Source organism: Musca domestica, unplaced genomic scaffold, assembly GCF_030504385.1.
Source record: "Musca domestica strain aabys unplaced genomic scaffold, Musca_domestica.polishedcontigs.V.1.1 1, whole genome shotgun sequence".
Classification (NCBI taxonomy): Eukaryota; Metazoa; Arthropoda; class Insecta; order Diptera; family Muscidae; genus Musca; species Musca domestica.
Window position 1 is genome coordinate 15,006,680 of NW_026712114.1, and position 14,770 is coordinate 15,021,449.

Sequence of the window (14,770 nt, forward strand, 5' to 3'; positions counted from 1 at the left end):
GTAAGATGGAATTATTTCTTAATTAATTTTTTATTAACATTTTATTTTATTTATTTTTTTTTCTCTCAAAGGCAAGGCATAAAATGGGTGAAAAATAAATATGCCAACACGATTGTGGTCCTGCGCCTAACCCAAAAAGGTTATTTGGATAAAATTGAACAGGCCGTCAGCAATGGCAATGTACTGCTTCTGGAAAATATTGGTGAAAATATAGATGCCGTACTGAATCCCTTGCTGGGCAGAATGCTCATCAAGAAGGGTACCTGTCTGAAGATGGGTGATCGGGAGATTGATTATAATCCCAAGTTCCGTTTAATTTTGCACACCAAATTGGCCAATCCTCATTATAAGCCGGAAATGCAGGCCCAAACGACGTTGATAAATTTCACCGTAACCCGAGATGGCCTTGAAGATCAGCTCTTGGCCGAGGTGGTAAAAGCCGAAAGACCAGATTTGGAGGTTTTGCGTTCACGTCTGACGCAGCAGCAAAATCACTTTAAAATAACTTTGAAATTCCTTGAAGATGATTTGCTGCAACGTCTCTCCTCGGCCGGAGAGAATGTCCTGGAAGATGTTTCGTTGGTAATGAATTTGGAAAAGACCAAAAAGACGGCCGATGAAATTGAGGTGAAAGTGGCAGAGGCCAAAATAACGGCCGTGCAAATTGATACCGCCCGCGAGGCTTACCGTCCCGCATCGGAACGAGCCTCAATAATTTATTTTATACTCAATGATTTGTTTAAAATCAATCCAATTTATCAGTTCTCCCTGAAGGCTTTCACCGTGGTCTTCTCTAATGCCATTGTAAAGGCCCAGGTTTCGGAGAAGCTAAAGGAGCGGGTGGAAAACCTGATTGATTCCATAACCTATTGTGCTTTTATGTACACCTCCAGGGGTCTCTTTGAAGCCGACAAGCTTATCTTCCTTACCCAGTTGTGTATCCAGATCCTCATCAATGCCGGTGAGGTTGAGCCTGCAGAATTGGATTTCCTTTTGAGGTTCCCATATATGGTCAATGTCACATCCAACTTACCGTTCCTTACCAACATTGGCTGGGGTGGCATTAAGGCTTTGAGTAATTTGCCTGCCTTCAAGGGTTTAGAAAAGGACATGGAAGGTTCCCAGAAACGTTGGAAAACATTTATTGATTCCGAATGTCCTGAACGGGAAAAATTCCCCGGCGAATGGAAAAGTAAATCGGCCATTCAAAGGCTGTGCATTATGCGTTGCATTCGCCCCGATCGCATGTCGTATTCGATGAAAGTTTTCATTGAAGAAAAACTGGGAGGAAAATACATCGATGCCCGCTCCATGGAATTTTCCAGGACTTTCGAGGAAAGCAGCCCGGAGACTCACATTTTCTTTGTACTCTCACCAGGTGTAGATCCCCTTAAGGATGTTGAGAAATTGGGCAAACTTTTGGGTTTCCATTCGGATAATGAAAATTTCCACAGTGTTTCGCTGGGTCAGGGTCAAGAAATTGTGGCAGAAAATGCCATTGACACTGCCTCGCGCAAGGGTCACTGGGTGGTGTTGCAAAATATCCATCTGGTGGCTCGTTGGCTGCCATCGCTGGAAAAGAAAATGGAAGCCTCCCTAATGGATGTCCATCCCGATTATCGTTTATTTTTAAGTGCTGAGCCCTCTCCCGATCCAGCCTATCATATTTTGCCTCAAGGTATTCTAGAGTCGGCCATTAAAATTACCAATGAACCACCCACTGGAATGCAGGCAAATATTCACAAGGCACTGGACAATTTCAGTGATGAAACCTTGGAAATGTGTTCCAAGGAGACTGAATTCAAGGCCATACTTTTCTCCCTCTGCTATTTCCATGCCGTTGTGGCAGAGCGTCGCAAATTTGGAGCCCAAGGTTGGAATCGTGTGTATCCCTTCAATGTGGGCGATCTCACCATATCTGTCTATGTGCTCTTCAACTATTTGGAGGCCAATAATCGGGTACCTTGGGAAGATTTGCGTTACCTCTTTGGTGAGATAATGTATGGTGGCCACATCACAGATGACAGGGATCGCCGCCTTTGCAGAACCTATCTGGAGGAATTTATGCAACCCGACTTAATTGATGGAGAGTTGCAATTTTGCCCCGGCTTTCGGGCACCTGGTATTCTCAAATATGCCGGTTATCATGATTATATTGATGAAAATCTGCCCGCCGAAAGTCCCAATCTATATGGCCTACATTTGAATGCCGAAATTGGTTTTCTTACCACAGTTTCGGAACGTCTGTTTAGAGTGGTGTTTGAACTACAACCCCGTTTGGCGGGTGCTTCGGATGCCAGTGGCGGAGATGCCCTCTCGCAGGATGATGTGGTCAAGGGGATGCTAGAAGATCTCATCGATAAGATACCGCCACCCTTTAACATTCCCGAATTAATGGCTCGTGTCGAAGATCGTAATCCCTATATATTGGTGGCCTTCCAAGAATGTGAACGCATGAACATCCTAATGGCCGAGTTGAAAAGATCTCTCCACGAACTGGAATTGGGTCTGAAGGGAGAATTGACCATATCATCGACCATGGAAAATCTAATGTCTTCATTGTTTATGGATCAGGTGCCGGAGTCATGGACCAAATTGGCATATCCCAGTACTTTGGGTCTACAATCTTGGTTTGCCGATTTGCAGTTACGTTTGCGTGAACTGGAAACATGGGTTTCCGATTTTCGCCTACCCTCATCTGTGTGGCTGGGCGGTTTCTTTAATCCTCAAAGTTTCCTTACCGCCATTATGCAGCAGACGGCCAGGAAAAATGAATGGCCTTTGGACAGAATGTGTCTCAATACGGATGTGACGAAAAAGTTCAAAGATGAAATTTCGTAAGTGGTGATAGAGAATGGAAGGGAAGTAGAAATAAATTATTCATTTTTTCCGGATTTAGTTCCGCACCTCGAGAGGGTGCCTACATTAATGGCCTCTTCATGGAGGGCGCTCGTTGGGACATGCAGTTAAATACCATAGCCGATGCATATTTGAAGGAATTATTCCCAGCCATGCCGGTTATATTTGTCAAGGCTGTACAAAAAGATAAACAGGACACAAAGAACATATATGAATGTCCTGTGTACAAAATACGGTGAGTAGTATTAATTTTAATTGAACTAGGGGAAACCTTCGCACAAGCGTAGGTTATATATCGTGGTCAAAACTTATGAGCTTATGAAGGAAGATTGCACAGGCCCATTCCCGTCGAAGCGCTTGCTTGAGGTGAGCGACACTGGTATTTTTTAGAGCCAACATTGCTTTCCAAAAATACTCCAGACACAATAGTCCAACGGATGGGTATCTTGAGATTTTGGTGGCCATTGTGCGCTGGAAATGAAGTGAGGAACCTCATTTTTGGGTGGCGCGTGCTGAGTGCGATGGTGCTGAGTCCTGTTGGAATATCCACGGTCTGCGGCCAAAATGTTTGCGCGCCCAAGGCTTTAATACACCCTCCCTATTTTCGCTACAATATTCGGCATTTATTCTTCGATGCCAGTGACATTATTCATGAGAATTGTTTCAAATTTTGTATTTGAAGTTCCTAATGGGTACAGCTAGCTGTAACAGACATTTGACTATGCAGGTCCACACATTCGTATAGCCCCCACATAACGGTTCCTTCCTAAATTCGGTATTTTTTATGATTTTAGCAACATTATTTATCGGATTTTATACCCTCCACCATACTATGGAGGGTATATTAATTTTGTCATTCCGTTTGTAACTCCTCGAAATACTCATGTCAGACCCAACAAAGTATATATATTCTTGATCAGCGTAAAATTCTAAGCCGATTAAGCCATGACCGTCTGTCTGCCTGTGTGTCTGTCCGTCTGTCTGTCTGTTGTAATCACGCTATCTTTCGAACAAATTGAGATAGAAGGCTAAATTTTTGCAGATGTGTATATTCCGCCAGTAGGCAGGTTAAGTTCGTAAATGGGCCATGTAGGTCCAAGTTATCATACATACCATATAACGGTACCTCCCGATATTCGGCATTTTGATGATTTTTGCGACATTATTTAAGGGAATTGTTTGAAATTTGGCATTTGAAGTTCGTAATGGATGCTACATCCTAAGTCAAAAAATGAGCCATGTAGGTCCACGTCTTCATATAGCCCCCATATAACGGTACCCCCGATATTCGGTATTTTGATGATTTTAGCGACATTATTTCACGGAATCGTTCCAAATTTGGTATTTGAAGTTCGTAATATATACTGCAGCATAAAACAGAAAATGGGCCATGTAGGTTCACGTCTTCGTATAGCCCCCATTTAACGGTACCCCCGATATTCGGTATTTTGATGATTTTAGCGACATTGTTTACCGGAATCGTTTCAAATTTGGTATTTGAAGTTCGTAATGGATGCTATATTCTAAGTCAAAAATGAGCCATGTAGGTCCACGTCTTCATATAGCCCCCATATAATGGTACCCCCCAATATTCGGTATTTTGATGATTTTAGCTACATTATAAACAGATTTTTCTTCAAGTTTCGCATTTAAATATTGTGATAACTTATGCAAAAGTTGCCTATGCAGGTCCACGTCGTCGTATAGGTATTCGGTATTTTTAATATTTTAACAGAATTTTTAACGGATTTTATTTTTTTTTTTTTTTTTTGGAAATTGCCAAATTTGTACCAAATGGTGGAGGGTATTAAAAATTCGGCCCGGCCGAACTTACAGCTTTTTTACTTGTTTTTTTTTTTTTCAAATATTATATTTGAATTTGGAAACGGGTACTACAGCCTGTGATAGAAAATTGTCCCTGCAGGTTCACATTCTCGTATAGCCTCCACGGCCAACGGTACCTCCCTATATACTTTTATATTGTACAGGAATTTCCCTGTAATTATTGAAAAAATTGAATTTTGTGGCACTGGGTAATCTTTGACTATTTGTATCACCAAAAATAATAAATTTCTTAGTTTTCATATCTTTACTATCAAATTCCATTTAGTAAAAATAACAAAAATGGAAAATTGAATTCTTATTCATCGTGCGGCGGCTCTAATCCTTTCCTACTTCGCCTTTCTACCTTAACCTTTCGAAGATTCTCTTAAAGATAAACGATGAAATTACGTTTATTTCTTCCTTCCTGAAAGGTTTTATTTTGTTGGTCTCTTCATTCCACCTTAACCCATGTTGGCAATCCACTGATTTTTTGGCAAACGCATTTGAGTTTAGAGGTTTTGTTTGTCAACAGTTCTTTGGTCCGAACACAACACCAGGAAGGCTAGTCATTGGGATTGTTGTACACATTTCATATGAATGCTCGAGAATGACAGGCATTCTACAAAATACAACGGCTGTTTTTTGGTGAAGTCCTTACACGGCTTCGTTTGGCATGTTGACAAAAAACGACGATGAAAATGATGGCCATGGTGGTATGTTCAAGTGGTACGTAAACGTGCTGATGATGGTGGTGGCAATGGCGGCGGGTAGTTAAATTCGGAATTGATTGATTGATTGACTGACTGAATGTCGTGACCAAATGAATGACACAAGACAGATAGATAGGCTGGCTGGCGGTAGAGACCGGATGCCGTGAAAGTATTTAAGTTCTTTTATGGTCTATCGATTGGCCATTGTTGCTTTTCTTCTTGCTGTTAAATGGCGGATGGGAAATTCAACAATTGTACTTTGGAATAGCAAGGAAGAGAGAGAGGGAGAGAGTGACGTTTGCTCAATTTGAAAATCGTTGTGTTAGCACATCTACACCATAAATATTGTTCCGAGTGTGTGTTTTTTTTTATTGTTACCGCAAATTACATTCGGCATTGATTATCGGCTTTTCTTCAAAATGTCTTCTTCCTGGTTAGCCACTGAAGTGGCTGGCCCAAAATTACCGCAACAACAAAACTCCATCATCCGCCGCATTCCATTGCTCAATAACAATTTCAATTAAAACTAAAAAAAATCGGCTTGTATTTGATATGATCGATATTTTATGGTTCCACTTCGATTGCTCTATTATATTGCTGTCTTCAAAGTACTTCATGATTTTATCAGAGAAATCCAAATGGTTGACTTGTGAGAAATAGGGATGAAAATGGGGAAATATATTCAAATCTTTCTTAAAACATAATCTAGCACTTTTCAATGTTTCCTGTCTTCCTGTACCCCGCCCCCACACATATATGAAATGTTTTTTTTTTTTTCGTAAAATCAAGTGTGAAAATGGATTATAATAGTTTACTCTTTCCGGTAACTTTCCTAAAAAAATCGAATGTGAGCAAAAAAATTAATACTGAGGATATAATAAACAAGTTAAAAAGCAGTAAGTTTAGCCGGACCAAACTTTGAATACCCTCCACCATTTGGGACGAATATGGAAATTTTCAAAAAATAGAATGTGTTAAATTTTCTATTAAACTCTTAAAAATACCGAATATAGCCGTTATATAGGGGTCTATAAGAATATAGCTAAAATCATTAAAATACCGTATATAGAGAGGTATCGTTACATCGGAGCTATACGAAAACCTGGACCTGCAAAGACAATTTTCTGTCATAGGCTGTAGCATCTATTACGATCTTCAAATACGACATCTCAAACAACTTCGGTGAGTATTGTACCTAAAATCGTCAAAATACCGAATATAGGGAGGTACTGACATATGGGGCCTATACGAAAACCTGGACCAGCATAGACAATTTTCTGTCATAGGCTGTAACATCTATTACGATCTTCAAATACGACATCTCAAACAATTTCGGTGAGTATTGTACCTAAAATCGTCAAAATACCGAATTTAGGGAGGTACTGACATATGGGGCCTATACGAAAACCTGGACCAGCATAGACAATTTTCTGTCATAGGCTGTAGCATCAATTACGAAGTTAAAATACGACATCTCAAACAATTTCGGTGGGTATTGTACCTATACACGTCAAAATACCGAATTTAGGGAGGTACTCATATATGGGGCCTAAACGAAGACCTGGACCTGCATAGACAATTTTCTGTCACAGACTGTAGATCCCATTACGAATTCTAAAAACGTAATTTGAAACAATTCCGGTGAACAATGACGATAAAATCATAAAAATACCGAATATCGGGAGGTACCGTTAAATGGGGGCTATATGAAGACGTGCACCTGCACAGACAATTTTCTGTATTAGGCTGTAGTATCCCTTTCGAACTTCAAATACCAAATTTGAAACAATTCCGATGAATAATATCGCTAAAATCATCAAAATACCGAAAATCTGGGGGTACCGTTATATGGGGGCTGTATGAAGACGTGCACCTGCACAGACAATCTTCCGTCATAAGCTGTAGTATCTATTACGAACTCCAAATACAAAATTTGAAAAAAAAAAAATCCCGTGAATAATGTCGCTGAAATCATCCAAATACCGAATATAGGGAGGTAACGTTAAATGGGGGCTATACGAAGACGAGACCTGCATAGAAAATTTTCTGGCATAGGCAGTAGTATCCATTACGAACTTCAAATATCAAACTTGAAACAATTCCGGTGAATAATGTCACTAAAATCATAAAAATACCAAATATCGGGAGGTACCGTTATATGGGGGCTATAAGAAGACGTGAACCAAAATCATCAAAATACCGAATATAGGTAGGTACCGTTATATTGGTGACCTACATGGCCCATTTGCAATACCAAAAGTCCTGCAGATATAATATACATTTGAGTAAAATTTTATCAACCTACTTCATTTCGTTCGGAAGCTAGAGTGATTTCTACAGACGATTAGACGGACATTGCTAAATCGACATAGAATTTTATGCTGACCAAGAATATATGTATAGTGGGGGGTATAAAATGTATATTTCGAGGTGTTACAAACGGAATGACAAACTTAATATACTATGGTGGAGGGTATAAAATTAATAGAATTTTCCATACCTAGATATTGTTGGATCGAATCTTTAATATTAGGTCTATTGAAATGCCCATAATTATTTTTCATCATGCATTTTTCAAGTAAATAACTCCTCGAAAAAACCCACATCATTCCTTTTGTTCCTAATCGACATCCCTTATATGGCCATCTTCGACGAGAATACCTCAAACTCCAACACACACATCTACACATCCCCTTACAAAAATGCCAAATTCACAGCCAAAACTTTCCATTTATATTAAAGTCAAGCACCATGACCTGACGCCAAATTGTCTCATTTCGGTTCAATTGGATGGTGGGTGATATAAGAGTCAAACATAGGCAAGTGTTAATATGACACTTCGTAAAAAAAGAGGAAAACAACGAAACTGTTTTCTTTCGCTCGCTAGCTAAAAACGTTTAGTCTTTATCTGTGAACTTTCATCAATGCTGTCAATATTTGATGCCAATAGAAACAAATGAATTTTTACTTAAGTGCTGATTCGCACTGAAAATGGCAATGGCGTGGAAGGTGTTTTTGTAGTGTGGTTGCTGTTTGGTGGGTGAGATAACCATATTCTCTTTAAAATACATATATACATATACATGGAGAATTGTCATGCCATGATTTATAGAAAATTGTTGGTGAATGTTAATCTTTTATGGTCAACATTGGGAATAATATACCAATACCACAACTGTCTGGCATTGGTATATGTGTTGAAAACTTTAGACAATATAATTCTATGATTGTGAATTCTCAAAGGATTCTTCCTCACAAACTATCAAAACTTTGACGTTGATTTTTTTTTTTTATAGATTTTTTGAAACATATGAACACAATTAAAGTTATAACCGCGGATTTCTTAGGTTTCTCAGGACCAGCCCATTGCGAGGACTTGATGTGCCGCAATAGGCTATAATTACAGATTCCATTCAATTTATTGTCTCTAGTAATCGTAGATTACTCAATAATTACACCCTTATCGCATACTGTTTTTTATTATTTCTTTTTAATAATTACAGTAAAAATCCAGCAAATTTTGAATTTAAAGCTAAATATAGTAGACACGTGTATCGGCGATTTAAAAAATAGAGGGGGCGTTCCTCCCACATCCACATTTTTTGCAGGATTCAGATTATGTTTCCGTGGAATTCTGACATTTTAGGTATATCGGGTCTTTGACAGTATTATATAGAGGGTGAGATGAAAAAACTGCAACAAATTCAAATGCCATAATTTTTACATTTTTATACCCTCCACCATACTATGGAGGGTATATTAATTTTGTCATTCCGTTTGTAAATCCTCGAAATACTCATGTCAGACCCATCAAAGCATATATATTCTTAATCAGCGTAAAATTCTAAGACGATTTAGCCATGTCCGTCTGTCTGTCTGTTGTAATCACGCTATCTTTCGAACAAATTGAGATAGAAGGCTAAAATTTTGCACACATGAATATGGATACTACAGCCTAAGACAGAAAATTATCTGTGCAGGTCCACGTCTTCGTGTAGCCCCCATATAACGGTATCCCCCGATATTCGGCATTTTGATGATTTTAGCGACATTATTTACCGGGATTGTTTCAAATTTCGCATGTGAAGTTCGTAATGGATACTTCAGCCCATGCCAGAAAATTGTCTGTGCAGGTCCACGTCTTCGTATAGCCCCCATATAACCGTACACCCCATATTCGGTATTTTGATGATTTTAGCTACATTCTAAACAGATTTTTCTTCAAGTTTCGCATTTAAATATTGAAATAACTTATGGCAAAAGTTACCCATGCAGGTCCACGTCGTCGTATAGGCATTCAATATATTTAAGATTTTAACAGAATTTTTAACCGATTTTATATATTTATTTATTTTTTTTTTTTTTTGGGAAATTGCCAAATTTGTACCAAACGGTGGAGGGTATTAAAAGTTCCTTGCCGAACTTACAGCTTTTTTACTTGTTTTTAATTATACTTAATGAAAGCAAAAAAATTAGGAAATAGCACCCAACTTTTAGAATAAGTTTAGATTTATTGGTATTGGTCACCATTGGTACGAATAATGGCCTTCAAATCGTCAATGAAACCGTCACACGCTGCCCGAATATTGCTCTACGGTATTTTGGAACCTCGTTTTGTAACCATTTTTGGGTGGAGCGTGCTGAGTCCTGTTGGAATGTCCAAAGTCTGGGGCCAAAATGTTTGCGTGCCCAAGGCTTTAATACACTCTCCAGATTATTTTCGCCATAACATACGGCATTTATGCCACGGTCGATTAATACGAGCGGAGAGCGACCATCGGCTGTTATGGCGGCCCACACCATCACCATGACCGGCGCGTGAGTTCTGGTGGCCAACCGAAGGTGCACATTTCCAGCTAACCTCTTTGGCAAGTAAACACGATCATTTTGTTTGTTTACAAACTGTTGGACAACGAATGTTTTCTCATCGGAGAAACCCAAATTCGGCAGTTCACCACTTTCGGCCAAACAAAGCAACTCTTTAGCTCTTTTGAGTCTATTTTCTTTCCGTTGTGCTGTAAGTTCTTGCTCTTTTTGAAATTTCAATGGTTTTTCAATATTTGCTGAATGGAATTTGCGATATATTCAGCTCACGAGCCATTTTTCGACCATTGCGACGCGGGTTTCGATCAAGTCGCTTTTTTACATTCCGAGCCATTTCTGCTGATGTTTCTGTTTTCTTCCGTCCACTTCCTTAACGTCGCCCTACGCTACCAGTTTCACGATAACGAGCAATGGTACGAGGCACAAAAGATTTATTCAAATTTAAGTGCTGGAGTGCTCCACCGATAGCCAATTGTGGTTTTCCAGCCAAATATAAAGAAATCATACTATCACGTTTGAATTCCATCGCGAATAATTTCTTTTTCTGGAAAATTCTCACCAAAATGATTTTATACGCTTGTAAACAATATAATGAGCTGTCAGAAGGAAAAATTTTAACAGCTGTCGGACGAGTGGATTAGAAATGACAACAGTCTGAAGTTGTTTGCAATTTTTTATTAACCGCTTTAACTCCTCGAAATACTAATGTTAGACACTATAAAGTGTATATATTCTGGATCACTATGAAATTCGATTTAACTATGTCCGTCGGATATTCTATTGTAATCATGCTATTTTTCGTAAGAATTGAGAGAGAAGGCTAAAACTTTGCACACATGTGTTTTTTCTGTCCACTTTTTTGTATACCACCGATTGAGATGAAATTTTGCAATCAACATTTGTTTGGCCCAAGGACGAACCCTATTGAGATTGGAGATAATCGGTAAAAATTTAGATATAGCTCCCATATATATCTTCGTCCGATTTGTTTTTATTGTGCACCAAACGTGGAATATAAGCCCGAATAGTATGGAATTTTGCACATACAACCAAATTAGGCCTGAAAATAAGTATGCCAAATTTTATCGAAATCGGTTCAGATATAGCTATAGCTCCCATACATATTGTTCATCCGATTTGTTATTTTTGTCCTCCGCAGCCGTAATATGCACTCTGTAACAACAATATTTGGGGAAATATATCAAATGCAGCTCAGAAATACCTTTGCTAAATTTTATCGAGATCGGTTTAGATTTGGATATAGCTCCCATATATAACTTCGTCCGATTTACCTTATATTGTGCACCAAACGTCTAATATTTGTCCAAATGGGATGAAATTTGGCACATGCGACCGCGTTGAGTCTAGGAGGTAGTATGCCAAATTTGGTGAAGAGCGGTTCAGATATAGCTATAGCTCCCATATATATTGTTCATCCGATTTGTTGTATTTGTTACCCACAGGGACATATTCAGGGATATATATCAAATACAGCTCAGAAATATATTTGCCAAATTTTATCGAGATCGGTTCCGATTTGGATATAGCTCCCATATATATTTTTATCCGATTTCAAATTAATTTTGCACCAAATGGGCAATACAAGTCCAAATTTAAAAGATACAAATGCTTCGGCATATTTAGTCTATTGAACTTTAAATTATAATTATAATCATAGCGTGTATGATTGAATTCTCCCATAAAAACTTTTAATTGTTATGCGGAGCTCTACAAAATTAGCAAAGTGGTGTAGGGTATCATAAAATCGGCCCCGCCCGACTTTAGGACTTTCTTTACTGGTTTAACATTTTAAACGAAGTACTCAAACTTATAAACTTGATTTTTCAGAAGATATCTTATGGAGGAGTCTTCGATTTTAAATTGCGTTTATGATGTTAAAACTGATGACTACCAATCGCATATGGACGTCGTCTGTATTTGCTATAATCCGAAGACATTCATTGAACCTCACGCCAATATTGATTTTGTAAAACACAAGAAAAATATTTCAGTAATTCAATGACTTCTTTAGATTTGTTTCATTTTAGTCTGCATTTTTTAAATGTAGCTTTTAAAAAAAAATGAAAATGAAAATAAAACTGTATTTTCTTTCACTTTTCATTGCACAAAAAAAAACAAAACAAAAATGGTGTCATCCGCCTTTTTTCACTATTATATTCTATCCTATCTTATCTATCTATGTATGGATGTTGCTGTGTGTGAGAAAATTTTGAATGATTGGCCATTTGGCAAAAGCACTTTTCAGTCCATTATTATTTTGTGGAGATTGTTTTTGTTATCAACTCGTCCCATCCGATGTAAATCTCTAGAAAATACCGCTTTTTTGGGTTATGTTTCTGGCCCGATGGCTGGGCGCTAGACGTTGTGTGCTGAGATTTTGTTTTATTCCTTGTGTGATTTTCCCCCAATTTTCCCCAATTTCTTTTTTTTTAGCTTTTACTTTTGTCTATCTACTAATGCCTTCTTGCATTTATTTCGTTGTTTCTTCGTTTTCGTTTACGTTTTCTTGTTCCTTTTTATCCATTTCAGACAACGTGGTCCCACTTATGTTTGGACATTTAATTTGAAGACCAAGGAAAAGGCTGGCAAATGGACATTGGCGGGTGTTTGTCTGCTGTTACAAATTTAAAATGTTTACTCAGCAGCATTTCAACAACATGAATGAATCTCAGAACATCAGAATCCATTATCACAACACACAGACGAAAAAATGGACACACGTGCACACAGATACACCCACACACACACATACATAGGCACATTCAAACTCCCATTTACATCTTCATTTCCTCCCATCAAAGTCATTTTCTTGGGCTGTTGTAAAGACTAAAACATTGTTAAATCCCTTATCAGTGCTGGAGTTAGAAAGAATGGAATGAATAGAAGCCAAAAAAAACCAAACAATCAGTTCACACCCACACAAATATATAAATAAATGCCATAATATATTATAATTTTCTTTAACATGTTAAAAATAAAATCGTTTGAAAAATAATTGGGGTTCTTTTATTCATAACGTAGTGAATCTTCGGAGGAGGCTGGCTTCATGAAAATCGCATAAAAAACAGAACTTTTAAGAACAACAATACCATTGCCGGAAATAACTCACGAAATCAGTTTTCTTATACCCTACAACACTATGTGTTGGGGGGTATTATAAGTTTGATTGGGCTAAAAATTAATTAACACCTCGAAATATTGACTTCCCACATAGGAAAGTACATATGGATCTCGCCTATCTCGCCGAGCTAATCGATGTATGCTATGTATGTCCGTCTGTCCGTTCGTCTATCCATGTTAATTTTTAATCACGCTACAGCTCGCAATTATTACCCGATCCTCACTTAATTTTGAATGGAGGTTGGGTTATGGTCAGAATAGAAGCCTATTGCTTTTGGAGATGATCGCATAATATTTAGGTTGAAATGGACCAAAAATTGAAAAATGTTCTGATTTTGCAATTTCTCTACTAGTCGCAATTTTAGACCAATCGACGCGGAGGTTAGTACGGGGTTAGAGCTTAGGGCTGGGGTGAAGCCTTACAAATTGGATGGTCAATGGGTAATATTTAGTGGGTGAAATAGACCATAACATTTGTGTTAAATAAAAGACAAATTCTCCATTAAACCGCTAATATTTTTAATTCCGGCGAAATCACAAATATACGAACAGGTTAATTCAGACCGTTACGTAGATGCCGATGGTAAATATATCGAATATATATCGCGAAATATATATACTGTGTATATGCAAAGGAAGAGGTTGTTAGCTAGAATGCTTATATCATAAGAATGACTGGACCGATTTTGACAAATTTTGTCAATTCAGATTGGGGTTATCATATATAGATTGTAATTATCCTCCGAACCTCACGAAAATTTTCATTATAGTAGGGTTAGGCCTATTGTTTTTAAAGATTTCCGCAATATATTTAGGGATTGAAATGGACCAACAACTAAAAATGTTCCTGATTTTACAGCCGTTATAAAGGTCACAAATAGAAACCAAAGAACACGAAATCTCGCATGAAATTAGAGAGACAGCGGGTAGTACGGACCACTACTTTTGTGTGAAAAAATGCCAACATTTCCATTCTAACGAAACGCTGAAAATAATTTGCAGGCGAAATGCAAAATACTTCAGGCTTTTTACACCCTACACCACAAGGTGGTCAGGGTATTATGTCTTTGTGGATTTGTTTGTAACAGGCAAAAGGAAACGAGATAGACCCATAGTTCCTTTTGATGATCTGCATAGAATCACATTCTGAGTCGATTTATGCATGTCCGACCGTCCGACCTGTCCGTCTGTCCATGTATTTTTGTAAACAAAATACAGTTCGCATTTATTGTCCTATCCAGATGAAATTTTGCACAAATCATTTGTTTAGCCCAAGGACGAACCCTATTGAAATTGTAGATAATCGGTCAAAATTTAGATATAGCTCCCATATATATCTTCGTCCGATTTGCCTTTTATTGTGCCCCAAACGTGTAATATCAGGCCGAATGGTATGGAATTTTGCACATACA

General features: G+C 38.1%; 1 protein-coding gene across 1 annotated transcript in view; it reads left to right on the top strand.

The window, feature by feature from the left end:
- LOC101889215 (dynein beta chain, ciliary) overlaps positions 1 to 13,229 on the top strand; it is a 56,105-nt gene extending 42,876 nt beyond the window's left edge. The window contains exons 21-23 of the mRNA XM_059119460.1: positions 72 to 2,837; positions 2,900 to 3,094; positions 12,768 to 13,229. Of these exons, the coding sequence (XP_058975443.1) occupies positions 72 to 2,837; positions 2,900 to 3,094; positions 12,768 to 12,867 (3,061 nt within the window). The 3' untranslated portion in view covers positions 12,868 to 13,229. The remainder of the gene's footprint in view (positions 1 to 71; positions 2,838 to 2,899; positions 3,095 to 12,767) is intronic.
- Positions 13,230 to 14,770: the final 1,541 nt, after the last annotated feature.